General features: G+C 40.2%; 3 protein-coding genes across 5 annotated transcripts in view; all 3 read right to left on the bottom strand.

The window, feature by feature from the left end:
• Positions 1-219: 219 nt before the first annotated feature.
• The window catches only part of LOC111331274 (carbonic anhydrase 2-like), a 46,415-nt gene continuing 23,827 nt past the window's right edge, over positions 220-22,807 (bottom strand). The window contains exons 1-9 of one of the 3 annotated variants that reach the window (XM_088743251.1): positions 10,524-10,669; positions 8,961-9,096; positions 4,801-4,877; positions 4,081-4,110; positions 2,951-3,258; positions 2,156-2,248; positions 2,017-2,077; positions 1,109-1,269; positions 220-593 (exon numbers count right to left, since the gene is read on the bottom strand). In XM_088743251.1, the coding sequence (XP_088599377.1) occupies positions 381-593; positions 1,109-1,269; positions 2,017-2,077; positions 2,156-2,248; positions 2,951-3,258; positions 4,081-4,110; positions 4,801-4,877; positions 8,961-8,995 (978 nt within the window). In that variant the 5' untranslated portion in view covers positions 8,996-9,096; positions 10,524-10,669 and the 3' untranslated portion in view covers positions 220-380. Of the gene's footprint in view, positions 594-1,108; positions 1,270-2,016; positions 2,078-2,155; positions 2,249-2,950; positions 3,259-4,080; positions 4,111-4,800; positions 4,878-8,960; positions 9,097-10,523; positions 10,684-22,807 lie in introns of those variants that run through there. The other 2 variants (XM_088743252.1, XM_088743253.1) reach the window with 2 other exon arrangements.
• Positions 15,725-17,383, bottom strand: LOC148717280 (carbonic anhydrase 9-like). The gene is made up of 2 exons (XM_088743260.1): positions 17,001-17,383; positions 15,725-16,472 (listed from the first exon to the last, which is right to left on the bottom strand). The coding sequence occupies exons 1-2, from the start codon at positions 17,208-17,210 to the stop codon at positions 16,260-16,262; spliced, it is 423 nt and encodes a 140-aa protein (XP_088599386.1). The 5' UTR covers positions 17,211-17,383; the 3' UTR covers positions 15,725-16,259.
• LOC148717279 (carbonic anhydrase 13-like) overlaps positions 18,660-22,807 on the bottom strand; it is a 36,920-nt gene continuing 32,772 nt past the window's right edge. The window contains exons 2-4 of the mRNA XM_088743262.1: positions 20,097-20,407; positions 19,722-19,814; positions 18,660-19,359 (exon numbers count right to left, since the gene is read on the bottom strand). Of these exons, the coding sequence (XP_088599388.1) occupies positions 19,234-19,359; positions 19,722-19,814; positions 20,097-20,222 (345 nt within the window). The 5' untranslated portion in view covers positions 20,223-20,407 and the 3' untranslated portion in view covers positions 18,660-19,233. The remainder of the gene's footprint in view (positions 19,360-19,721; positions 19,815-20,096; positions 20,408-22,807) is intronic.

The following is a 22,807-nucleotide window of genomic DNA, read 5'->3' as shown; positions in this document are numbered from 1 at the left end:
GCACCGTACGTCTTCAAATTAAAATGAGGAATCCCAAGGAGATTTTTAGATGATGAACGCAGTTGACAAGCTGATTGAAAAAAATGAGCAAAGCCGGTAGATACGTCTGTATAAATTGTGATTATCGACGCCACCTCTCCATAATGTTGTAATGGAACATTAGGCAAGCTACCAAATTAGCCACCAACAAATAAAAATAAAAAACAAAGGTGCCAATCATCCCTTATCCAGCTAATTTATTTTCTCCTAATACTGAGAAAATTGAGTCACATTAGCAAAAGCACGCTAACTTTATCAAGTGCTGCCAAAAGCAATAATGATTATAATAAAACTTGAAAAAAACGAAAAAGAACAAAATTACATCAGTGCAACGCGAAAAGTTAACGACCAAACAGTGCAGTCAAGAGCATCAGTGAGAACAGACCAATGCTGATGTCAAGAATGCCTGCACCTGCTGCTGTTGTTGAAGCTACGGTTGACGCAGGTTTGTCGAAACTGTTATAAACTTTGCGGTCATTGAGCTTCTGAACTGGACGGTAATTGTTAACCATCAGTGAACCGCTTGTGAACTCGAGCTTACGCAGATAGCCCATCTACAGACAAATAAAATTATGTTAATACTCATTGAATTTTGACCACTGCTAAAGATCTCCCTTTCTCCCCCGCCCCCCCCCCCCCCTGTTAAGTAGGAGCGTCGAAAAGAGAATTTCACTTTCATCTTCTCCCTCCCCCCCAAATGGGTAAACAGCCGTGAAAAAACAGCCGTCCACATGTAAACCAATGGCTTTTGGCATTGCTCATCATGCGATGAATTTATTTCTTATAAAAAGTTACGAACGAAGACCCGAAAAAAAGATCTTGAAAAGAGGTCTTTTCGTTTGGTTGTGTTCTTGAACCATACCTCACCTTGCATTTTTAGAGGGGGGGGGGGGGGAGTCAAAAGCAACACCAGTAAAGGAGGGAAGAGGGTTACAAACTACGACACATTTCTCGAGAGTTCAATAAATTACTGAATCGAATGTTCACAAATATTTACAAAGTTAAACACTGTCGTTCCACTTGGCGTCGCCACTCGTAGCGGTCAAAGAATCAAAATAAAATATCACACCTGAGTCTCTGATATTTTGACGCTGTGTTTGAAGACTGTCCAGGTGACGCTCTCATCACACGTGGGAGTAGTTAAAGATCCACTGTAACGGAAAAACTTGTCGCGTGTCTCTGGCAACATCGGTTCCAGCTTGAATGGCATAATAATAGTCTTATTCGATGCTGTGAGAATTAACATAAAAACTCGTTAGCCAAGTTGTAACGCGCACAAATCTCTCTGATTATCGTTTTCTCCGCAGTCAATTACAGGAAAGTTGTTGCTCTCTTCCAATGAACGTCTGCCTACCCAAACATTAGGAAAGTACTGAACTCTTTACACCCTGACATCAGAGTGCATGTTCTCCTGGAGAATTTGTTCCACGATCAGGAACTCCTTTTGTTAGACATCACTTTCTAAAATCCCCGTGACGTTCTTATGTTTCATTTAGGGGTGATGGTGTGAGGTGAAATAAAATGCTGGTATAGACGACACTCTATACGACCACTTATGTGATTGGGTATCGTTTATCCGTGTATTGACGGCCATTGGTTTGAGTAATGATGGAGAAACGTCTGGCTCAGTGGAAATACAAATAGGTGAGTGCGTGACACGATCACGAACTGTAGAACGAGAAAGAAATTCATGAAAAAACGTGTATAAGTAAACACTTCGAGTTTTCGAAGTGTAAATTTAAAAACTGAATCAATAAACAGATGAATGACTCGGGACATGACTTGAAAGAAAACGATAACTGATATTTTGGTGGCCACATAAAAAAAAGGTCTGGTAAAAGACTTTGAGCTTAAATTCAAAATGAAGGACTGTTTAGACGCACACCTTTTTACCACTTCTTTACTTACTTCTTTTTACCAGTTCAGTTTTGAATTAAGAATGTTAAACATAAAATAAAATCACATACACTGGTTTACCTTTTATGACATCTTCGGTATATTTCAGAAATTCGTATGCTGGGTTATCACTACCTCCAACCTATAAAGAAATAAATAACATAATATCAGAAAAAAAAATTGAAAAGCTCATAAGTACAAAAAGGGATGTTCCACATACTTCAATGAACACACCAAGAACTGCCAGACCATCAGATTTGGGAACTGCAGTGCCTAAGTCTGCATATTTGGTGTTGTAGCTGACGAAGTGTATCTGTTCGAGAAAAAAGTAAAAAGAAGCTTTTAAGAAATAAAGTTAGATTGGTAAATTAATCAGGATTCACAATTGGTCAAGTTTAATTTCTATTGAAGTATATTAAAAGTTGACACCAACATCGCTAACTTCCAACTTTAATTCTTCACCTCACCAGAACTCAAAATTCCGCTCGTAGTTTTGGAATTCTCGAAAAACATGCTGTTGAATTTGCTAATGGAAAATCTCCTCATCTCTAATTTATCACTTAAGCCGCGCACAAAAGCCAAAAAACACCAATTTACTACCAACAAAAGGGAGGAGAGCATAGGTAAATGTTTGGTTTATTCTAGCCAGCGTAAACAGACTTGAAATCCCCCCCCCCCCCCCCTCTTTTGCTTTGCTCGATCTCAGGCACTGAGGAAGAGTGACTCTGTATCGTATTATCCTGATTGATTGTTTTCCATTCGCCAACCTCAGAGACGAATTGTTGTACCTTTTAAGAGTAAAAAACCCTAAGAGAAGAGAATAACCCGCTACAATGGGTGTGTGACGAGGTGGGGGGGGGGGGGGGGGGCAAGGGGGGAAGCATTCTGCGGGAAGCTGCTTCCTTACTCTAGCTCCCTTTATTCTCCGTGTTCTCACTTCATGAATTGCCTCGTGTAAAGAAAGGAAGAGCCTGCACTCAGTTGGTAAGTACTCAGTCGTTCTTTATTTACCAACCTCAGCAGGGTATGCCTTGTCCATAGTGTGTTCTGATCCCTCGTTATTAGTTTTCCCCCAGTGAAGGTGAATCTGCGCGGTGGTAAAAACTCCTTCCAATCCCCCGCCGCTAACATTGAAGAAATTCGTAGGGAATCCAACATGTAGAGTATGGCCGTTGTTACTGAAGGTATAGTTGTCTTTAGGCATCATGTCGTAATTTTCGAGAACAAATTTGGGCATCGCTTTATATTCTGTTGTAGCCATTTTTATGTTAATCGGTGATTGCTTCTTTCCGGTTGCGCATGTCCCTGTCCAATTTCCAGGGCCTGAAAAACAGAAATACGCTCATAAGCTAAGAGCAGCAATAATTTTATAATATCATGGGTAATTCTAGACAATTATTTTAGTTTGTATTTGGATGATTACGAGCTCGTGTGGAAAGTTATGGCAAATTTTGTTTCTCCAAAGTACTTGCCTCTAAGTCCCACTTGGGTATGTGATGCTCAAATATAAAGCAAAGTTCAGTTTTACAAAGAAAATTTAAAGGAAATTGTAGGCCTTTTGAGTGTGAGTTGGAATATCTCAGTTTTCTATCTTGGACTGACTTTCTCGGAGAAATGTGGAGTTATGGAGCCTAACAGCTTGATTGTAATCTCTTTACGGTAAAGAAGACTTGTCTAAAAACGTTTACCCACTCGTGGATTGCGGCATCCTTAAAATCCGTTGAACACTCGGATGACAGTGTAAAATCACTGCATACCAAGTATTATCACATTTTCAACTCCGGATATTGCATTTCGAGTGTTCCTATTGGTTAACTCACCTCCGGTTAGCAGTTCATATACCGTGTATGGAACCTTCTTCACCCAAGGTTTTCTCAATTTTAGAGTTAACATAAATTCATGAGAATTAACGAAAGGCGTAAAATTTAAACAAACAGTCATTCCAGTCGCAATTGTCGGGTACGAGAACCAACTCGGTGCTACGCACCTTGTTAAGTATTTGCCATCTAAAATTCAATATGCACTCATAGAATGGTCCTTAAATATTAGCGATATCCTTGTTTCGTAGATGAGAAGATAACCAATCAATCCAAAAAGAAACTGGAATTAAGGATAACCAAGGAAAACAACGCAAAAAAAACTTACCGTTTTTTCCACCTACGACGTAGTCATAATCTATGAGCAAAAAAATAAAATTATGACAAACAGCTTCAGAGTGTAAGCTACTGAGTCAACGGGAATTCTGAGAAAATGTCTGCTCAAGAGTCACTACAGATGCTGATTTGATATTCTCCATCGCGAACCTTGGATTTTTTTTCAGGATTACCGTTTTTGGAAAAACTGAGCTTTTATCTAATTTTCTAATTCACAGAGTACTTTTGGGCCCTTAAAGTACTAGTTAAGGAGTGAATTTCGAAAACTGATCAGATTTTTCTTGGCAAGCAAGCGTCTAGTTAGTTCCGGTGCAACTACTGCACCACAGATTTCTGAAATAAACTTCACCGTACTTGCAACACCGAGAGTTTCTTGATATCACAAAGAAAATTTAAATGAAATTATATCCTGTGGTTTGACATCACTGTTTAACACATGATTAAAAATGTATGCAAATCCCAATCTTATTACTTTTGGGTGTTTGTTCTGTAGAGTAGAGATGCAAAAGTCATAAACGAAATATGAAATCATAGACTTTAACGTTGGCCAAATAACTATCTGAAAGATCTGAGAGGGTCGTAGACATCAAAGAAATATCAAAGTCCACTTTTGAGCAACGGCGAAAAGGAAGGAGAGAAAAAAGTGTACATTATTCATAAGTACATATGTAATAGATGGCAAGAGTTGCTGTAATAAATTACGGATTCTTACCGGCGCTGAGAACAAGCGACACCAAGCTAACACAGAGGAACACAGTCAGAAAAAGACGATCCATAATTATCCTAAATCTGAAAAGCAAAATTACGGAAAAAAAATATTATGAGAGATTTTGGAAAATTGAAACAATAGAGGAAATCATGTACAGTCTTTGAAATAATGTGAGGAAAACTATAATGCCATGGTCCAAACAGACATTTGTCCAGACTTGCTTAGTTTTCGCTTTCATTAAACTTTTTCTTGGTTGAAAAAAAATAACCCGAAAACATTACTTTTCGAAGATTAGATTACTCAAACCTTTTTTCGGTTGAAAAAAATGTAAAATCTAAGGGGGATCTGGCGGCAGGTAACTGTGTCCCGTTGACAGAGCGAACAATGGAAAACTTCACCGGATGCACTTTCAATTTAATGTAAGAGCATTTATGTACAGTCGCTATTTAATATTTACTTACATACGGGTAATGTTTTGTTTTTCTCCGATATCAACGAGCAGAAATTTGTTTAGCCGGTCAAAGAAAAACATCGCATGGAGTGGTTCAAATATCTTTAATTGCCGACTCATCGAAAGATTTATTTTTATTTTATTGCCTTAAACCGGTAGTGCGTAAGTGAGACTTTATTTCATTTGTGTACATTAAAAGTACCTAATTTGTTAACAATTAATTTGTTAACCATAAACCACCTAGTCTCCCTCGCAGCCGTTTTTTTTGGATGTCACGCAACGCTCCCCCAAAAGAACGGCTGCTGACAACCGAGCTACATTCCTTTCTCCGAATTGGCCAATCACAGCTCGGGTTCCATTTTCAGGAACCTTTTCGCGCCAGACTCACCTTTTGAGACTCGTCCAATCAGATATCGTTTTCTACCGCGATCCTCATGTGGAAAACACAAGACAAATGACGGTGCTTGAAGGAGCTTTTCGCAAAGCGTCGTCAAAGTTCAAAATTTTCGAGCTTAAAGCTCACCAGAAGCTTGCAATTATAAAAGTTTTAGTCGAGAAACAAGATGTTTTTGTTAAGTTGTCTACAGGATCCGGGAAATCGTTAATATATCAAGCACTCCCGCTCGTGTTTGACCATGTTACCGATGAAAGTAGTCATATTACTGTTATTGTTGTTGCGTTGTACCAACGTGCGGAAACACTCGATAATTCGGGCCGATTTCCTGTACCAGTGATAAGAAGCCACGAACATAACTAATCGGGTTCACTCCAGCTAGCAGCGGACTAGCAAGTGAAGAAGTACAAGTAGTGTAGGAGACGTTGGCCGACCTAAATTGCAGTGTTCTCGAAGCTTCGCACGGTTTGTTGACGGCAAGCACGCGCTTTTTTCCTCCTGATCTCCATCTGTAGGCCGAAGCAAGCGTTTAGCCCTTGCCTAGATTGAAAGGCGTCTTGTATTTCCTTTAATTTGATTATTGATGTAATTTACTGTTTCTTATATATTCTGACTTTTATAATCTGTAGTAACCTCTTGAAATAGTGCGAATAAAGAGTTTCAGTTCAGCTTTTAGCTTCTACTTTCTCAGTTGCTCGCTGAAACTTTAACAACTGCTCAAACAATCTAGCGTTCGTGGCGCTAGCGTAGTAGTTGACGTCTATGTTTAGCGTAGATTCTATAATTTCAATGAAATTATGAGAAGTTTTCCCAAAAATATATAATCTATCTTTACCAGGGCACAACGATGAACATGTGAAACATTTCGAGGTCTCATCGACAAATTTCTCAATGTTTCTCCCAACATCCACATTTTCGCGTGAAACCTTACGTAATTCAGATTTTCTGGTATGTGATTGGTCTGTTCAATAGACCGCGAACAAACCGCAAGGACAATGAGAAAGAATGTAGTTCGGTTGTCAGCAGCCGTTCTTTTGGGGGAGCGTTGCGTAACATCCAAAAAAAACGGCTGCGAGGGAGACTATAAACCACCCCACCCGTCAAAATGCGTTTAATCGTGTTGTCATATGTTCATGAAGTGACACACGACATAGCTACGCATGTTCAATATTGTATAAAAAAAAAATAAAAAAAAAAAGGGCCCCGCAGAAAGAAAAACATAGGACGCTGGAGCATTTTACGAACGATGAACACGAGAGGAAACCACGAATTGTTTAAGAAATTGTTTTTTAAGGGTGTATGAAGAACGGTTTTACTCCTAGAGGAAATTCCACAACAGTGAGTGTTCCTTTCAAGGGCAAACGCAATATAGCAAACATGACATGAGTTAAAGGAGAAGTGTATCAGTTAAGGTTGATGCGAGGACATATTTATGACGGCTAAGAAAGAGAGTGGTTAATATATCATTGAGCAGGTTTTCGTTGATGATTGAGTTATTGTGTCTGATCACGCCGGGTTACATTGTTTCCCACTCACCTTGCTACCTGATACCACGTTTCGTTACAAGATAAAATAACACCGATTTGGTTGGATTTTTAGACGTTAAAGTTTACGGAGTGTTACGTGCACAGGCAATTTAAATGCATCAGATTTATTTGCTTTACGAAGATTTCAGTGTGTTGTTAGATTTTCCTTATTTTCGGGACAGGGTCCATCTTAAGAGATGTCTTCGTACATACAACAGAAAATAAATAATTATCAGATGTCAAAGAAAAGCAAATGCTACCGATGAAGCTTCGATTTCCTCGGTACAAACTATGTTGGTTTACCGCTATGTTTTCTAACCATTCATCAGTGCCTTAAAAATCGTCTTGAAAATAGATTTAAAAATCTTGCGCATTCAATGACGTATGCTGATTTTGACAACAAACACATTAAGTCGCCAAACTAACACTTGAATTGCTTTGACCACTTTGCCAAAAAAAGTCTCTGGAAGCGTTCATTAGCTGATGTGAGTAAAAGCACAAGTTTAGGAAAAACCTCAAAATTAAGTGAAGGGTTGACGTCAAAGATAAATGGTTTATTGCTTTTATATTCCTCCTCCACTGCGCTTCGTCCATTTCGCAACATTCGGGTTCAGCTGTTCCTCTCTTTCATTTCTTCTTCGCAAACGTCGAGGACTTAATTTCATTTAGGGTTCTTTTCCAATTTGTAAATCAAGTGCTCAGAATTGTTTATTTCAGGAATTCTCCCAAATCGTTATTTAAATTTTGACTCAGGGCCAGTATCAATAACATGTCATTGCAGTTTAATGACGGACGTGTTGCCCTGTCAAGTTACGTCAAATAATTGCTGGCCTCATTTAATAATAGCATCCTCAGCTAGGTAAAGTAAATTTCCAACACGAACTTGCCCTAAAGCTTATTAACCTTTTCCTAGAAAAGTTCTGCATTTCTAAGTCGCAGGGTTCCCAGTAAGGCAGTAGCAATCGTTTTAGGCTTACCAACAAACACCCGTTCCACATGTGGGTGCACTTATGAAAGTGTATATACAAACAGCTTGATTAATTACCAGCCGCTAAAGAATTACTACGACTTTGTAGTTCCGCAAAACAGTATGATGCAATCGTGAAGGTCTCATTCCTGAAAACGAAACTATTAGACTGTAAAGATAAAGTTACGTAAACAAATGTTTGCGAGAAACTGTGGAAATCATGCAGGACTCACGCGGAAACCATGCGCCTAGCGTTTAACCTTTGAGTGTAACGGCACTTTGGCCACGCAGTATCTCACGCGGCACCGTGATAACAAAGACGAGCATTCTTTAGCCTAAAGCTTCGAGAGTGTGGGCAATGCTGCTCTAGCTTTGGTGAAAAAAAATTGACCATCATTTTTTCTCCTTTCAAAGAGTTTGATCCGTGACGAAGGAAAGAAGTGCACACATACTTCAGACTTTTTTAACCATCAATTTCACTGATCAAGTTTCCAACATAATCCATCGAGTCAGTTTTGCATTTCAATTGACCCTGAGGTGTTTTTTCTTTCTAGAAGACCCCTTTGTTAATCAGTTTAAAAGAACGGTTTTAGGAGTTCGCGCTAAGTTGTAGCCAGTTGAGTTTTTGCTTATTTATTATTCGAATTCGTCGCTTAGTGGTTTACCGTGACATCTGTGGTTTTGTGGTAAGAAGCACACGATATTGACAAACATTGAAATAGTTACCACTCATGCTTCTGCATACAAGACACCTACTTTATCAAAAATATTCGGCTCCGAAGAAAAACACAGATAACCTTATGGTTCTTCAACCAAGTGACGTACTTTATGCACTTAATCATCAAGGCCCTTGAAATCATGGCCAAAGCAAGCACTCCACTCAGCCTTTCATTGCTGTCCCGCTCTAAGAGAAAGAGTCATCACGCGGAATGAAAGAATCACAAACGAAATGACTGCTCATCTGTTGGCGCAATAACATTACTTGGATTAGTTAACCCTGAAGTGGTTGCGCAACAGGTAATTTTTGTCTGTCACAAAAAATGAGTAAAAAAAGAAAAAAAAACAATTAAACGTTGGCGCTGTTGTGTCTATCAACCCAACTAAGAATCATTCAGTAAAAAATCATTTGTTCGAGAACCACTTGTCTATTTTTCAACCTGCTTAAGCCTGAAATGATCTGTTTATCAAGTGCTGCAACTAAAGGTCTTAAGTTTTTCGCAAATTTGTTCCCCTGACGTGTTCTTGAAGTCATTTAAAGACCATTTAAAGTTAGCGATGCAATACAAAGAATTCTCCCTTGTCTACGCTGCAGCCTTAATTCTTATCCAGAAAAAGAAACTCGTCTTCAAATCAGGCTACGGAAATGAATTATGTAATAAGGAAGCATTATGGATTTCGAAAGTGTGATCAATCAAATTAGAGTTAAGAATCAGCCAGTAAACATTAGACAATCTGTTCTTTGTTTTTTTTAGGTGTCGTCTGTCAGAAGCATACATCGAGTTCGATAGAAACACAACTTATCGAACATGTGTTTAATCCTTAAGCGAACTGGGTGCAATTAAAAAGTACACGAAGGAGAGCGCAGCTACTCAAATGGCTAACACACAGCTTCAATTCCCTTATCACGTCCTTGAAATGTTACAATCTGCGGTAAAAGGGGAATGTAAATATTTCTGGACATTCTGAAAAATGAAAAATTCTGATCACGCCCAGATTGCTTCTAAAATCGATGATGGTCGTTATATTTGCTGGTTGTTACAATTTCCTATCAAATGATTGGCTGGATGTAATATCGACGTTTTTAATGTGAGAGTAGAGACGATTTCTAAGACTAGAGAGGATGAAGGAAACTAATAAATACACCAAGGGAAGTGAATGATCTGTCGCGTCGAAAATACTAAGCACGTAACGCTTTGAATGTGCAGATTTGTTTGCACCGCACCAATAGTTAAGTTTGAAAGCTTCGTGAAACCAATCTATCCCTCTCAGAAACTATTAACGGGCGACGAGTTGAGTGGGGCGTGTATTAGGGTCTACTAAAGTACAACTAGTGCGTAAGATCGAGCGCGCCAGCAAATGTGGCCCAAATAGCGGTATAGTTAGCCCAAGTAACACTTTGGTTGACAAAAATACCCTCCTAATCCTTTGCTATCAGCTTAACATTTGCTAAAGTTACATTTTCTAAGGCGCATAGCGCGCTTGCGATCGTGAACGAAATAGATGCGAAACATCAAGTGCGTTCTGTCTCTGCTGACACTAGCATCATTTTTTTAAGTGAAACAACTGTCAACTCTGCCGATTATTAACTATTAGTAGCTGCTAGATGCAGTTACAGCGAGTTGAATACTTGAATGTGCAAGAAGTAATAACAATTTATGAAAACGATACCTTGCGAAGTCGTTTAGAGTGTGATCAACAGGTTATCGTTTCCGAAGTGGAGGAGATGACGGCGGAAAGGGCAATGCTCTGAAATCTGTCGAACAAACCTAATATAATTCAAATTGGTCAGCGTCACGCACCATGACTAATGCATGACCTATTCCATTCAATGTTATGATTCTTTATGGCCAGCCACCCACGGATTTAGTCCATGAACTAAAAATTGGAGTTAATTTCCGCAGTATTTTTTAATGGATGTATTGCCCTTGCGCATTCGCGTCAAGCATTACGTAAGGTGCCATTCATTCCTTTAGTCAATAACATCAAAGATGTCGAAGAAAATGGAAGTTTGACGCGAGAGCTAAAGAGAATATTTAGAAAACGACCATTGTCTAAAGCAAGATGTGGGGGGGGGGGGAGTTCACCTTTAACTGTCAAGATCAAAAAGCTTGCTCTCTGAACTAATATCAAGAAATCTCTTTGTTGTTTGTCCTAAGGAGTTGTTTAGAATTTTATTATTGATCATTTGTTGGAACGAAAGGGTTAAAGTACTGCAGACATTCTCTGCAGTTTGGACACATGTTTTGGAGTTCATTCACGCCTATCATGTGAGTTTTTAGCAATATCGAGACTGCCGTATGACAATCCAGGTCTTTATTCAGTGGATAGAGAGAAAATGCTTAGTTCCACGTGTAACTGTACTGTCGCCGAGGTTATGTAACTCTCAGCGTGCGAGTAAATTTTCAGTTATGCCTGAGATCCTGGTATTACCAAAGAACGTGCCAATTATTGTATGTCCGTCATAACGGGTTTTCTTTTCCGCAACGTTTTATTTTATAGTTGGGCTCAATTAATGTTTTTTTTTTATTCTGTAATGCGGGAAGTCATCGGGATTTTACCGAAAGGCAAGTGCACGCAGGTTACATAATGTTATCCATGCAAGCCTAGCCTGTGAGACACGCGGAAAGCATGCGCCCCGCAAAAAATTGCAAGACACGAACATTCTTTCGCGTACGATGTCAACATTTGGCAGCTGCGCTGGATAGAACGAAATAGTGATAGCCTATCGTATTTCCTTTTTATTTTATCTGGCAGCTTAAGGTTCAAAAACTAAGTTAAGGTGATTGTCTGGCAGATTTCCGCTAATAATAATAGTTGCAACACACACAGATCAGTTTTGAGAATGACAACGAAGGTAGCCTGCCGTATTAGTGCGCCCTGAGGCCGTTTTCTATGTACAGCGTTTCTTTGTTTTCTCAACGCCATAGAGTAAATGTTTTTGTAATAGTTAAAACTGCTGCTATTTTCGAAGACGATGAGTGAAGTAGATCATAGTTCGTTAGGTCAGCAGATTAGAGAAGAGTATCAATCGAGACAAGGTGCGAAAACAAAGAAGCCTGGGATTAAAAAACGGGCAGTCTCTGATTCCAGTTTTCATCTTCTCTCACATCATCGCTCGCTTCCGCTGATCAAGGGAACGGCAAAACCCGTTAAATCAACCACCATGAACTTTTGGACGAGAGAGAGACAAGGAGAAAGGAAGAATTTTCTTCTCGTAACTCCGATACAGAGAATATTTCAGTTTGTTTGCTGCACAGGTAAACCACCCGTGACGAGGGGGCGTTTCCGGGAGCGAATAGAAGGGAGGCTGTTGTCCGATTGTCAACACTATTCTTATGTTTCATTGATCGAGAATAATGACAAAAACAAAGGCAGCTAACCTTCTATGCATTCCTAGAGAATCGTGCGAGCCTTCCAGCTTTTCGGAGAATTGCGTGACGAGCACAATAATGATCACTGGGGGCTAATGATTGACAGGAGTTAGCCTCTCTAACAACCAATCGGATTTTTATAAAGGGGCAAAGTCAGCAACTTAAACTAACGACTCGTTGCGCTTTCGGGAAAGTTACATTTGTATTTAAGAAATGCGAATGAAGAACGAGTTTGGAGCCTACCGAGAAACACTGATTGACAAGAAGAAGTCTAAGTTTCCAACAGAATCAATGATTAAAATCGGGCCAGCTTTGACACATAATATTCCGTTATTGACTCGTAAATCTATCCGCGACATTTTGCCAAGCACGTCAATATTTTGAAAGATGGGGTGACTGTACAGATGCTAAGTTCTCGTGATCTAAAAAATTTCCTGAAGGGAATCGGAAACTAGTTCGCTTGAGGCTACAGTGAATTTGTAACGGGAATTCAGGGTTATCGATTTGGTGCAAGTTATCATTCTTATCAGGATGTCATGTAGTCATGTAGACTCCGAGCCGTAGGGAGTCGAATGAAATCTCGCGAGAGTTTGACTAATGGTCGTGGGCCGTGGGTCGTGGGTACAAGTCGTGGGTCGTGGGTGTGGGTGTGGGTGTGGGTGTGGGTGTGGGTGTGGGTGTGGGTGTGGGTGTGGGTGTGGGTAAAAGTCGTGGGTGTGGGTAAAAGTCGTGGGTGTGGTTAATACTTAATAATAAAAGTAACCATTTAAAATGTAAAATATAATAATAAATAAATTTTATACAACCCTGTCATTCATTAATTTAACTGTTCTTCTAGTTATTTTATTTTGTTTATTCAATTTACCCTACTTTACGCCTATTTTTATCTGTTATCTCACTGTCAATGAAATTAGTTTCAGTCTCACGACGCATTCCCAGATCTTGTTTGATAATAAAGGAAAGAGAGATAAATCCTGTAATTACACACTGTGTACACGTTTTTCGAGCTGTGCGGTCTGCGGTCTGCGTTCTGCGTTTTCGAGGTCTGTGTTAACGAGACACCTGAGTTGCTTTGTACCATTGTACCAAAAATGATTTCATATAGTAGAAGTACTATAACGTTAAAATTGCGACAGCGCTCGTGAATTCTATATTTGCGGCTAAAGTCAGGGGCCAAGGAACAGAAATTCCGAGATCTCGTCTGACAACATCAATGACAAAAGAATGATAGATAACTCTGGTAATTACACACTGTATACACAAAGGAAAACTGATTGTGCACAAGTCGACTGACTCAAAAGGCACACACATAACCTCTGCCACACTGGTAACTCGACAGTGGAGGATCGTAAACGCGATATCAGCTGTTGTCACACTACAGGGTTTTGTCCTAGGGAAACTCAAATTTGCAAGTGTGACCGATTTTTCCCTAAGTAAATTACCTCGGGAAAGTTTTATCGTCTGGGGCTTGAAAACCGCAAGAGAACAAAAGAATGTCCTGTGGATTTCCCTTGACAACTACCCTAAAAAGCAGAAAAAGGGAAAAATCAAATCCCAGAGTAGCCGACCAATGGACGCTCGTCGGCGATCGCGCTGGTGACAGATCCGGAATTATCGTGTTGTGAAACTAATTTAATGTAATTACAAGATTTATCTCTCTTCCCGTCGCGAAACTGAAACAAATTTCATTGACAGTGAGATAACAGCTAAAAATAGACGTAAAGTAGGGTAAATTGAATAAACAAAATAAAATAACTAGAAGAAAGAACAGTTTAATTAATGAATGACAGGGTTGTATAAAATTTATGTATTATTATATTTAATATTTTAAATGGTTATTTTTATTATTAAGTATTAACCACACCCACGACTCTTACCTACACCTACACCCACACCCACACCCACACCCACGACCCACGACTTGTACCCACGACCCACGACCCACGACCATTAGTCAAACTCGAAAGCAGAAAAAGGGCAAAAATCAAATCCCACAGTAGCCGACCAATGGACGCTCGTCGGCGATCGCGCTGGTGACAGATCCGGAATTATCGTGTTGTGAAACTAATTTAATGTAATTACAAGATTTATCTCTCTTCCTGTCTCGAAACTGAAACTAATAATTTCATTGACAGTGAGATAACAGATAAAAATAGACGTAAAGTAGGGTAAATTGAATAAACAAAATAAAATAACTAGAAGAAAGTACAACCACACTCTAAATTAAAGGTACCTACAGTGGCGTAAGTCAAAGTGAGCCCTTTGCTGCCAGACAGAACTTGATAAAAGTCTATCCCCAAGGCGGAGTGTGGAAAGCAGTTGAAAGACTACCTCGTGTTTCTTAAGAAAGGCGGAGTGATTTGAGATTAAATAAAAATTTACCCTTACGTGGTAATTTTTGGTGCGGTTTAAGGTAAAAATGCTAGCTACGATGTACGAGGTGTGCAATGACAATGACTGTAACTGCTACCTCGAGATACCGAAGGCGCCCCTTTGTATGAAATTCTTTTAAGTGGATGCAACCAATCGAGTGTTTCTTAGTTTCTTCATACAGCCTACTGTGGCTAGCAACTCCAAGAGCAGTCACAGCGTCAGAGCATTACGGTATTTAAAAGAAGAAATTGCCACTGAACAAAAGCTTACCTCGAAACTGCCGAGCCGTGTTTGTGCAGCAAAATAAGAAGTTTGATGGAGTGTGAATTAAACTTGGAGTGTGAGAAACATAAGCATTCCTAACACTCTGATAGACCGCCACGCCTGATAAAGACTTACTGTTCTAAAAATATCGACATATTCTGACTGGGTAATCAGGGCGACCTTGTTATGGCGTGTCAATCACTTAACATTCAGGTTTTACGTGTGAATTTTCAGTTGTAAGCTTACCTTTTCTTTCTTCTTAATCCCATCGTAAAGAACTGAGCCGCCCAAGAATCTTTACGGGAACCTTGTAATGCGTTTGCATAGCAGGAGGTAATTACTTTTGTTCTTGAACCATCGTAATTTGATCAAAAATAAGACGCAAACAGCAGTGATAAACATAATGAATTTGCACATTTTGATTATGACTTGACGTTTCGAATGTACTCCACATACATTTTCAAAAGTAACCGTTGAAATTAAAACAGCTATGTATATATATATAAATAAGGTGAGGGGACTGGAACCAAGATTAAGCAAAAAACTTAAGAATAAACAATAACACTAGAGCAGATTAATAAAGCAACAGCTTTTCACTTTGACTCAAAGTCAAAAAATAGATATATAAATAAATAAATAAATAAACCGTGTGGAAGACAATAGCGATGTTTCTGCTGATATCTGAACTTTGCTATGCCGTGGTCTTAGTTAGAGTTGTTATTTATAAGTTTTTTCCAGTGTTGATTCTTTTCATACCGGAAACATCGCTCTTTAACTTTTTGCTATATGTTCATCCTGATTCGGTAGAGATCCAAATGTCGATTTACAACGAAGGGGTAAACTCAAAAATTATACTTAGAATAAGACAAAAAACTTTTATTAATTTTGAATTGCACACTGAATGGTTATAATCGGTTCGAAAGTCCCGGAGAAATGTCGTCCGCATCGATGGCTATAAATAGTTTGGCTCAATGTTTCATGCTTTAAATACAGCACCAAATCATACAAACAAGATTCCGTTGGCTTAAAAAATAAAGTAGAGAAAATAACGAATTAATAAGGCTGGTATACACAGTACAAGGAGAAATCGGGAGATTAACAACGTAGTGATGTTTTTCTACAAAAAGGAACCTTCTTCAGAGGTCATGTTTAGATGGCCGTTTTTGTCAGATGATCAGAAAGGTTACCTTTAGGAGAGCCTCCTGCGGATATAAGCGATAATGAAATTTGCTTCTGTTTTCTCCCTCAGTTTCTTCCAAGAGTGTGTGCATACACCAACCTTATTTAACAAAAATCTCTTGTCATTCATCACAACCATATATATTAGATGATACCACACATTAACAAACAGCAAGTCTTAAGTCAATTGGCGTCAGGTGTATGCGAAGGAGCCATCTTAATTAAGGAATACAGCTCCGATTAACATCAACAGCAACAGGTACGTGGTCATTTTGACACCAGCTGCTGAATCATCGACCGTTGGAGTTTCTGTGGCAGGTGAAACATCGAAGCTCGCATACATAGTGCGTGTGTTAAGGGCCTGGGTCGGGCGGTAGTTCAACCCAATGTAGTCAGTGTCATTCATCATCAAACTGCGCATGGCAGCAACCTGTAATTATATGAGAAGAATTTTTTTTAACGTACTGCTGCCAAAATCTGCTAGGTGAAGACTATAGGAACAACAGCGACAGCACATTTTCTGCTGAGATGACTAGTTTGGGCCAGTAGCTGTGTGCCACGGGGCAATCTCAATTAAGTGTGCAGAATAATACAGGATTGCTACAGCCTTTTGCAAAACAGATTAAACCTTTCCTGATACAAAACTTAACCTGTGTAAAACCAAAACCAGATTCAAAGCCACTGACGACTTCATCATCTTTAATTCCTACAGGAATTTTCTTCGTTTTCTCATTGGCTTCTTGTGTCACGCGCGCTTGTTCCTAATGAGAATATTGTGTTACCTTTGGTTTTGGCTTACGGCATTCAAGGAAAAAGGCGTCAGATCTCGTTCTCGAACACAAAATTGCTCTCAAATACGAACGCACCTCTTATCTGATCCGGAAGACGAAAACATATCGAAGAAGCACTAGTTCCTTTCGTCTTCATAGAAACCGCACTTTACAATCGTAAGGCTCACCTGAGATGCGGATATCTTTACGGAATCGTGGAAGACTATCCATGTGACAGATTCGAAACATCCCGGCGTTGTTAGGGAGCCTTGGTACCTGTAGAACTTACTCGTTTTGGATTGGAAAACTGGAGAGAGAGGAGGAGCTGCAATGTTTGCAGTTGTGTCTGTAAAATAATAATAATAAAAAAGGAGAACCTGAAGTACAGAGGAGAACATGAGGTACAAAGGAGAACCTGAGGTACAGAGAAGAACCTGAGGTATAGAGGAGAACCTGAGGTATAGAGGAGAACCTGAGGTATAGAGAAGAACCTGAGGTATAGAGGAGAACCCGAGGTACAGAGGAGAACCTGAGGTACAGAGGAAACCTGAGGTATAGAGGAGAAACTGAGGTACAGAGGAGAACCCGAGGTACAGAGGAGAACCTGAGGTATAGAGAAGAACCTGAGGTATAGAGAAGAACCTGAGGTATAGAGGAGAACCTGAGGTATAGAGAAGAACCTGAGGTATAGAGGAGAACCCGAGGTACAGAGGAGAACCTGAGGTATAGAGAAGAACCTGAGGTATAGAGAAGAACCTGAGGTATAGAGAAGAACCTGAGGTATAGAGAAGAACCTGAGGTATAGAGAAGAACCTGAGGTATAGAGAAGAACCTGAGGTATAGAGGAGAACCTGAGGTATAGAGAAGAACCTGAGGTATAGAGAAGAACCTGAGGTACAGAGGAGAACCTGAGGTATAGAGAAGAACCTGAGGTATAGAGAAGAACCTGAGGTATAGAGGAAACCTGAGGTATAGAGGAAACCTGAGGTATAGAGGAAACCTGAGGTATAGAGGAAACCTGAGGTATAGAGGAGAAACTGAGGTACAGAGGAAACCTGAGGTACAGAGGAGAAACTGAGGTACAGAGGAAACCTGAGGTATAGAGGAGAAACTGAGGTACAGAGGAGAACCTGAGGTATAGAGAAGAACCTGAGGTATAGAGAAGAACCTGAGGTATAGAGGAGAACCTGAGGTATAGAGAAGAACCTGAGGTATAGAGAAGAACCTGAGGTATAGAGAAGAACCTGAGGTATAGAGGAGAACCTGAGGTATAGAGGAGAAACTGAGGTACAGAGGAAACCTGAGGTATAGAGGAGAAACTGAGGTACAGAGGAGAACCTGAGGTATAGAGAAGAACCTGAGGTATAGAGAAGAACCTGAGGTATAGAGAAGAACCTGAGGTATAGAGAAGAACCTGAGGTATAGAGGAGAACCTGAGGTATAGAGAAGAACCTGAGGTATAGAGAAGAACCTGAGGTACAGAGGAGAACCTGAGGTATAGAGGAGAAACTGAGGTATAGAGGAGAAACTGAGGTACAGAGGAGAACCCGAGGTACAGAGGAGAACCTGAGGTATAGAGAAGAACCTGAGGTATAGAGAAGAACCTGAGGTATAGAGGAGAAACTGAGGTACAGAGGAGAACCCGAGGTACAGAGGAGAACCTGAGGTATAGAGGAGAAACTGAGGTATAGAGGAGAACCTGAGGTACAGAGGAAACCTGAGGTATAGAGGAAACCTGAGGTATAGAGAAGAACCTGAGGTATAGAGAAGAACCTGAGGTACAGAGGAAACCTGAGGTATAGAGGAGAAACTGAGGTATAGAGGAGAACCTGAGGTATAGAGAAGAACCTGAGGTATAGAGAAGAACCTGAGGTACAGAGGAGAACCTGAGGTATAGAGGAGAACCTGAGGTATAGAGAAGAACCTGAGGTATAGAGGAGAACATGAGGTACAAAGGAGAACCTGAGGTACAGAGAAGAACCTGAGGTATAGAGGAGAAACTGAGGTACAGAGGAGAACCCGAGGTACAGAAGAGAACCTTTCCCCTTCCACGGAAAGTCGCCTCAAACCACGAAATTAAATATCTTTCTGAAGATTTGATTGACTCTCTCTATTTGATCTTCGTTTCCAGAAGTAACAGGCATGAGAAAAAGAAACCTAATATGAGTAACAGAAGAGATAGACTTACTTTCGTTAACAGCTTTTGAGGTATAATTGAGGAATTTGTCGTAAGCAGAATTTCCACTTCCCACAGGGAAAGATATTATAGAAGGTTACATCGTATAAATATCGGACATTGTCAGAATGGGTCGATTTATTCCTATAGAATAATTGTTAGGCTAACTCGAGAATTCATTTTCACTCACTCTCTACTAGCTGTTGGACGTCTAATTCTATATCTCCATATCTAATTTGTTCAGTCTACGAAGTGCACACAATTGGTTCAGAGAAATTAATCATGAAATCACGATTTCCTGTGTTATCAGTACTTTCACGTTGTTGATCTATCGTTTTGGCAAATGTTCCTTTTAGAAATTGATGCTGAATCTGTACGAGATAAAATGCAGAACAATTAAAGGAAATTGAAAAACATTTTGAAACACGACGTGAATCTAATGGGCACAAATATGTATTAAAGACGACAGTACATAGAATTTTGCCCTTAATACGAGAGAATTAATTTTCAGATTTAAGGCCATGCGTGCGCACAAAAGTTTTAGGCCTCTCGGCCTTACTTTTGTTACAACCTCTAGACTAGAACGTCTACATAATTTGGTGCGCGATTGTAACGTTAGTTCACGTTTCTCTAGGTCTTTGCTGATTCTCCAATGTTATGCCACTGAAGCTTTGCGCATGATCGTTAGATCCTATGCATCCCAGCGTATGATCATGATGTAGCACTCAAATACCTCCATGAAGATACCAAGGACAGCCAAACCATCAGACTGCGCAGCGGCGTAGGTCAAGTTTGGGTATTTGACATTGCAGCTGACAAAATGGATCTAAGTGAAAGGAACGATCAGGAGTGTTAAGGTGTAATGTTGGTGATGGTGCCCATAACTTCCCCTTCCTTGGCATGTATTCATAAATGTACATAACTTCCCCCTCAATGCCAAGATGAAAAATTTGTCTGAATGCTATGGCTGATTAATAGAATTTCGGCTTCTTGAATGGTGGATCTATATGAAAGCCTTGAATGTGAGAGTTATCTAACAGTTTCTAACGTCGTCTTTCATTAAGAAATGACACATGCGATTTTGCAGAGAAATTTTCTCTGTACGCACCTCAGCAGCAAAATGTTCGCCATTCAGAGTGTGCTCTGAACCTTGTCCATTTTCGGGTCCCCAGTGAAGGTGAAATTGAGCGGTGGTGTAGTTTCCCACGAGGCCTCCACCATTGACGAAGAACATTTTTTCTGGTAGGTTCACCTTCAGAGCAGAGCCAGTGTTCTCTTGAGTGAACTTAGCCGAGAGTGTACTTCCGTAGTTTTGCAAGTTCCAGGCTGAGAACGACTTGTAGGTTGCATTGGTCAAGGAAATGTCTATGGGAGATTGGCTTTTCCCAGAGGCGCAGTCGCCTGTCCATCTCAACGGACCTAAAATGGCAGAAAAAGTTTAGAAATTTGACCCAAGAAAAGTGTAATAAACGTTACTCAAGGGAGTGGGTTAATAAGTACTAAGGAGCCCTTTGCTTTGTCAAAAAGGGAATAATGTTAAAGTAGTTATGGATAGCCAGTCATGTCACCAAATAACAGTGGGGCGATGGGTTGAAGTTCCCTTCATTTGTTGTGGAATACTCTCTACACCGCGCATCACAAGCCCTGATGAGATACAGTAAACATCCGCAAGGAAGAACCTACATTTTTAGGAATTAGCCTAAACAGGTTCTTATATAAATGGTACTTAACAAAATTTTAGGCTATTTAAGTTCTTAAAACAGGTTCTTATTCTTGGAGAAAAACACACCTGCATAACAAGTTGGTAATTGTCCTATATTTTGTAACTACATATTTTGCACTCATTTTACTTAAGAAAATCATGTTTTACAGCAATGGCAATATGGTTTTTCTTCAGTTATGATTACAGTAAATAATTTCAGTGTACCTGTAATATATTATATGATTTTAGAAAATAAGAACCTATTTTATTTTTCTTAGGCTAAATACGTTCTTGTTTATAGGGGGTATAAAGGGAAAATTTTAGGCTAACAGGTTCTTAATTGTTGGGTTCTTACTTTCGGGTTTTTACTGTATTCAAGGGGTATATGAAAACTACAGCTAAGGGGGGGGGGGGGGGCTTCCACCTGACCCAAAAGTGGTACCATCGAACTCGACATTTAAACACTAAGAAAGGCGCAGGCAGCGACTTACCATTGGCACAATTACTACAGTAGCTCCAGCTTGAAAAAGAAAAATAACATTTTTAACATATAGAAATGTCACATGAAGAACTGATAAGGTAATCTGTTTTTTTTTTCTCTAAATTCTGCGTCTTGAGAATTAAGATCGTATGGAATTATAAAATAAAATAAAAATTAAATCCTTAAACGTTATCCAGGAAAGTAATTTCGAGTGCCTTTGTTCGACTCTTCTAACAATTCCAAGGAACCAAAATTCTTACTTACCCTGTCGGGGGGAGGGGGCGGGGGAGTAGTGGTTCATTTCTCTTGGAGGGAACACCTCTATTCAAAGCACACACAGTTCTAAACAATGCCTGAGGCAATGAGACGGTCTGATGGGTTATTCGCTAGTATGTCTCATGATCTATCTTGATAAACTTGGCCACAACAAATGTAATACCGCTAAGAAAACGAAACGCCTATTCAGAGGAAACAGTAGTGTAGTGTCATTTATCATATTCAAACGTCTGCAGAAGGCATTACGAGGTATTTCGAACCTTTCGTTTTATATTTAGAGAAATGAAATACTTACTGGCGTCTCCTAAGCCGATAGAAATTCCAGTAAGACCAATGAATGCTAACACCAGAGATTTGGCCGTGGTTCGCTAATTTTTTTTTTCTTGTGTCTTGTGTAAGGTAAGAACAGAAGAGCCATGGTTGGTGCGCTCATGGTTGGTGCGCACATGGTTGGTGCACTCATGGTTGGTGCGCTCGACTCCGGATCGAGTGGTCCGGGTTCGAGCCCCGGGCGGGACATTGTGTTGTGTTCTTAGGCAAGACACTTTACTCTCACAGTGCCTCTCTCCACCCAAGTGTTGAAATGGGTACCAGCAACTTAATGCTGGGGGTAACCCTGCGATGGACCGGCATCCCATCCAGGGGGGAGTAGAAATACTCCTAGTCGCTTCATGCTACAGAAACCGGAGTTAAGCACCGGCCTGATGGGCCACTAGGTTCGTAAACAGACTTTACCTTTACCAAGTCAATCCTTTAACCCTGCGATGGACTGGCATCCCATCCAGGGGGGGGAAGTAGAAATACTCCTAGTCGCTTCATGCTACAGAAACAGGAGTTAAGCACCGGCCTGATGGGCCACTAGGTTCGTAAACAGACTTTACCTTTACCAAGTCAATCCTTTAACCCTGCGATGGACCGGCATCCCATCCAGGGGGGGGAAGTAGAAATACTCCTAGTCGCTTCATGCTACAGAAACAGGAGTTAAGCACCGGCCTGATGGGCCACTAGGTTCGTAAACAGACTTTACCTTTACCAAGTCAATCCTTTAACCCTGCGATGGACTGGCATCCCATCCAGGGGGGGGAAGTAGAAATACTCCTAGTCGCTTCATGCTACAGAAACAGGAGTTAAGCACCGGCCTGATGGGCCACTAGGTTCGTAAACAGACTTTACCTTTACCAAGTCAATCCTTTAACCCTGCGATGGACTGACATCCCATCCAGGGGGGGAAGTAGAAATACTCCTAGTCGCTTCATGCTACAGAAACAGGAGTTAAGCACCGGCCTGATGGGCCACTAGGTTCGTAAACAGACTTTACCTTTACCAAGTCAATCCTTTAACCCTGCGATGGACTGACATC

The sequence above is a fragment of the Stylophora pistillata genome, chromosome 13, assembly GCF_964205215.1.
Source record: "Stylophora pistillata chromosome 13, jaStyPist1.2, whole genome shotgun sequence".
Taxonomy (NCBI): Eukaryota; Metazoa; Cnidaria; class Anthozoa; order Scleractinia; family Pocilloporidae; genus Stylophora; species Stylophora pistillata.
The sequence above is the reverse complement of the archived record's forward strand: the minus strand, read 5'-3'. Positions and strand labels throughout refer to the sequence as shown.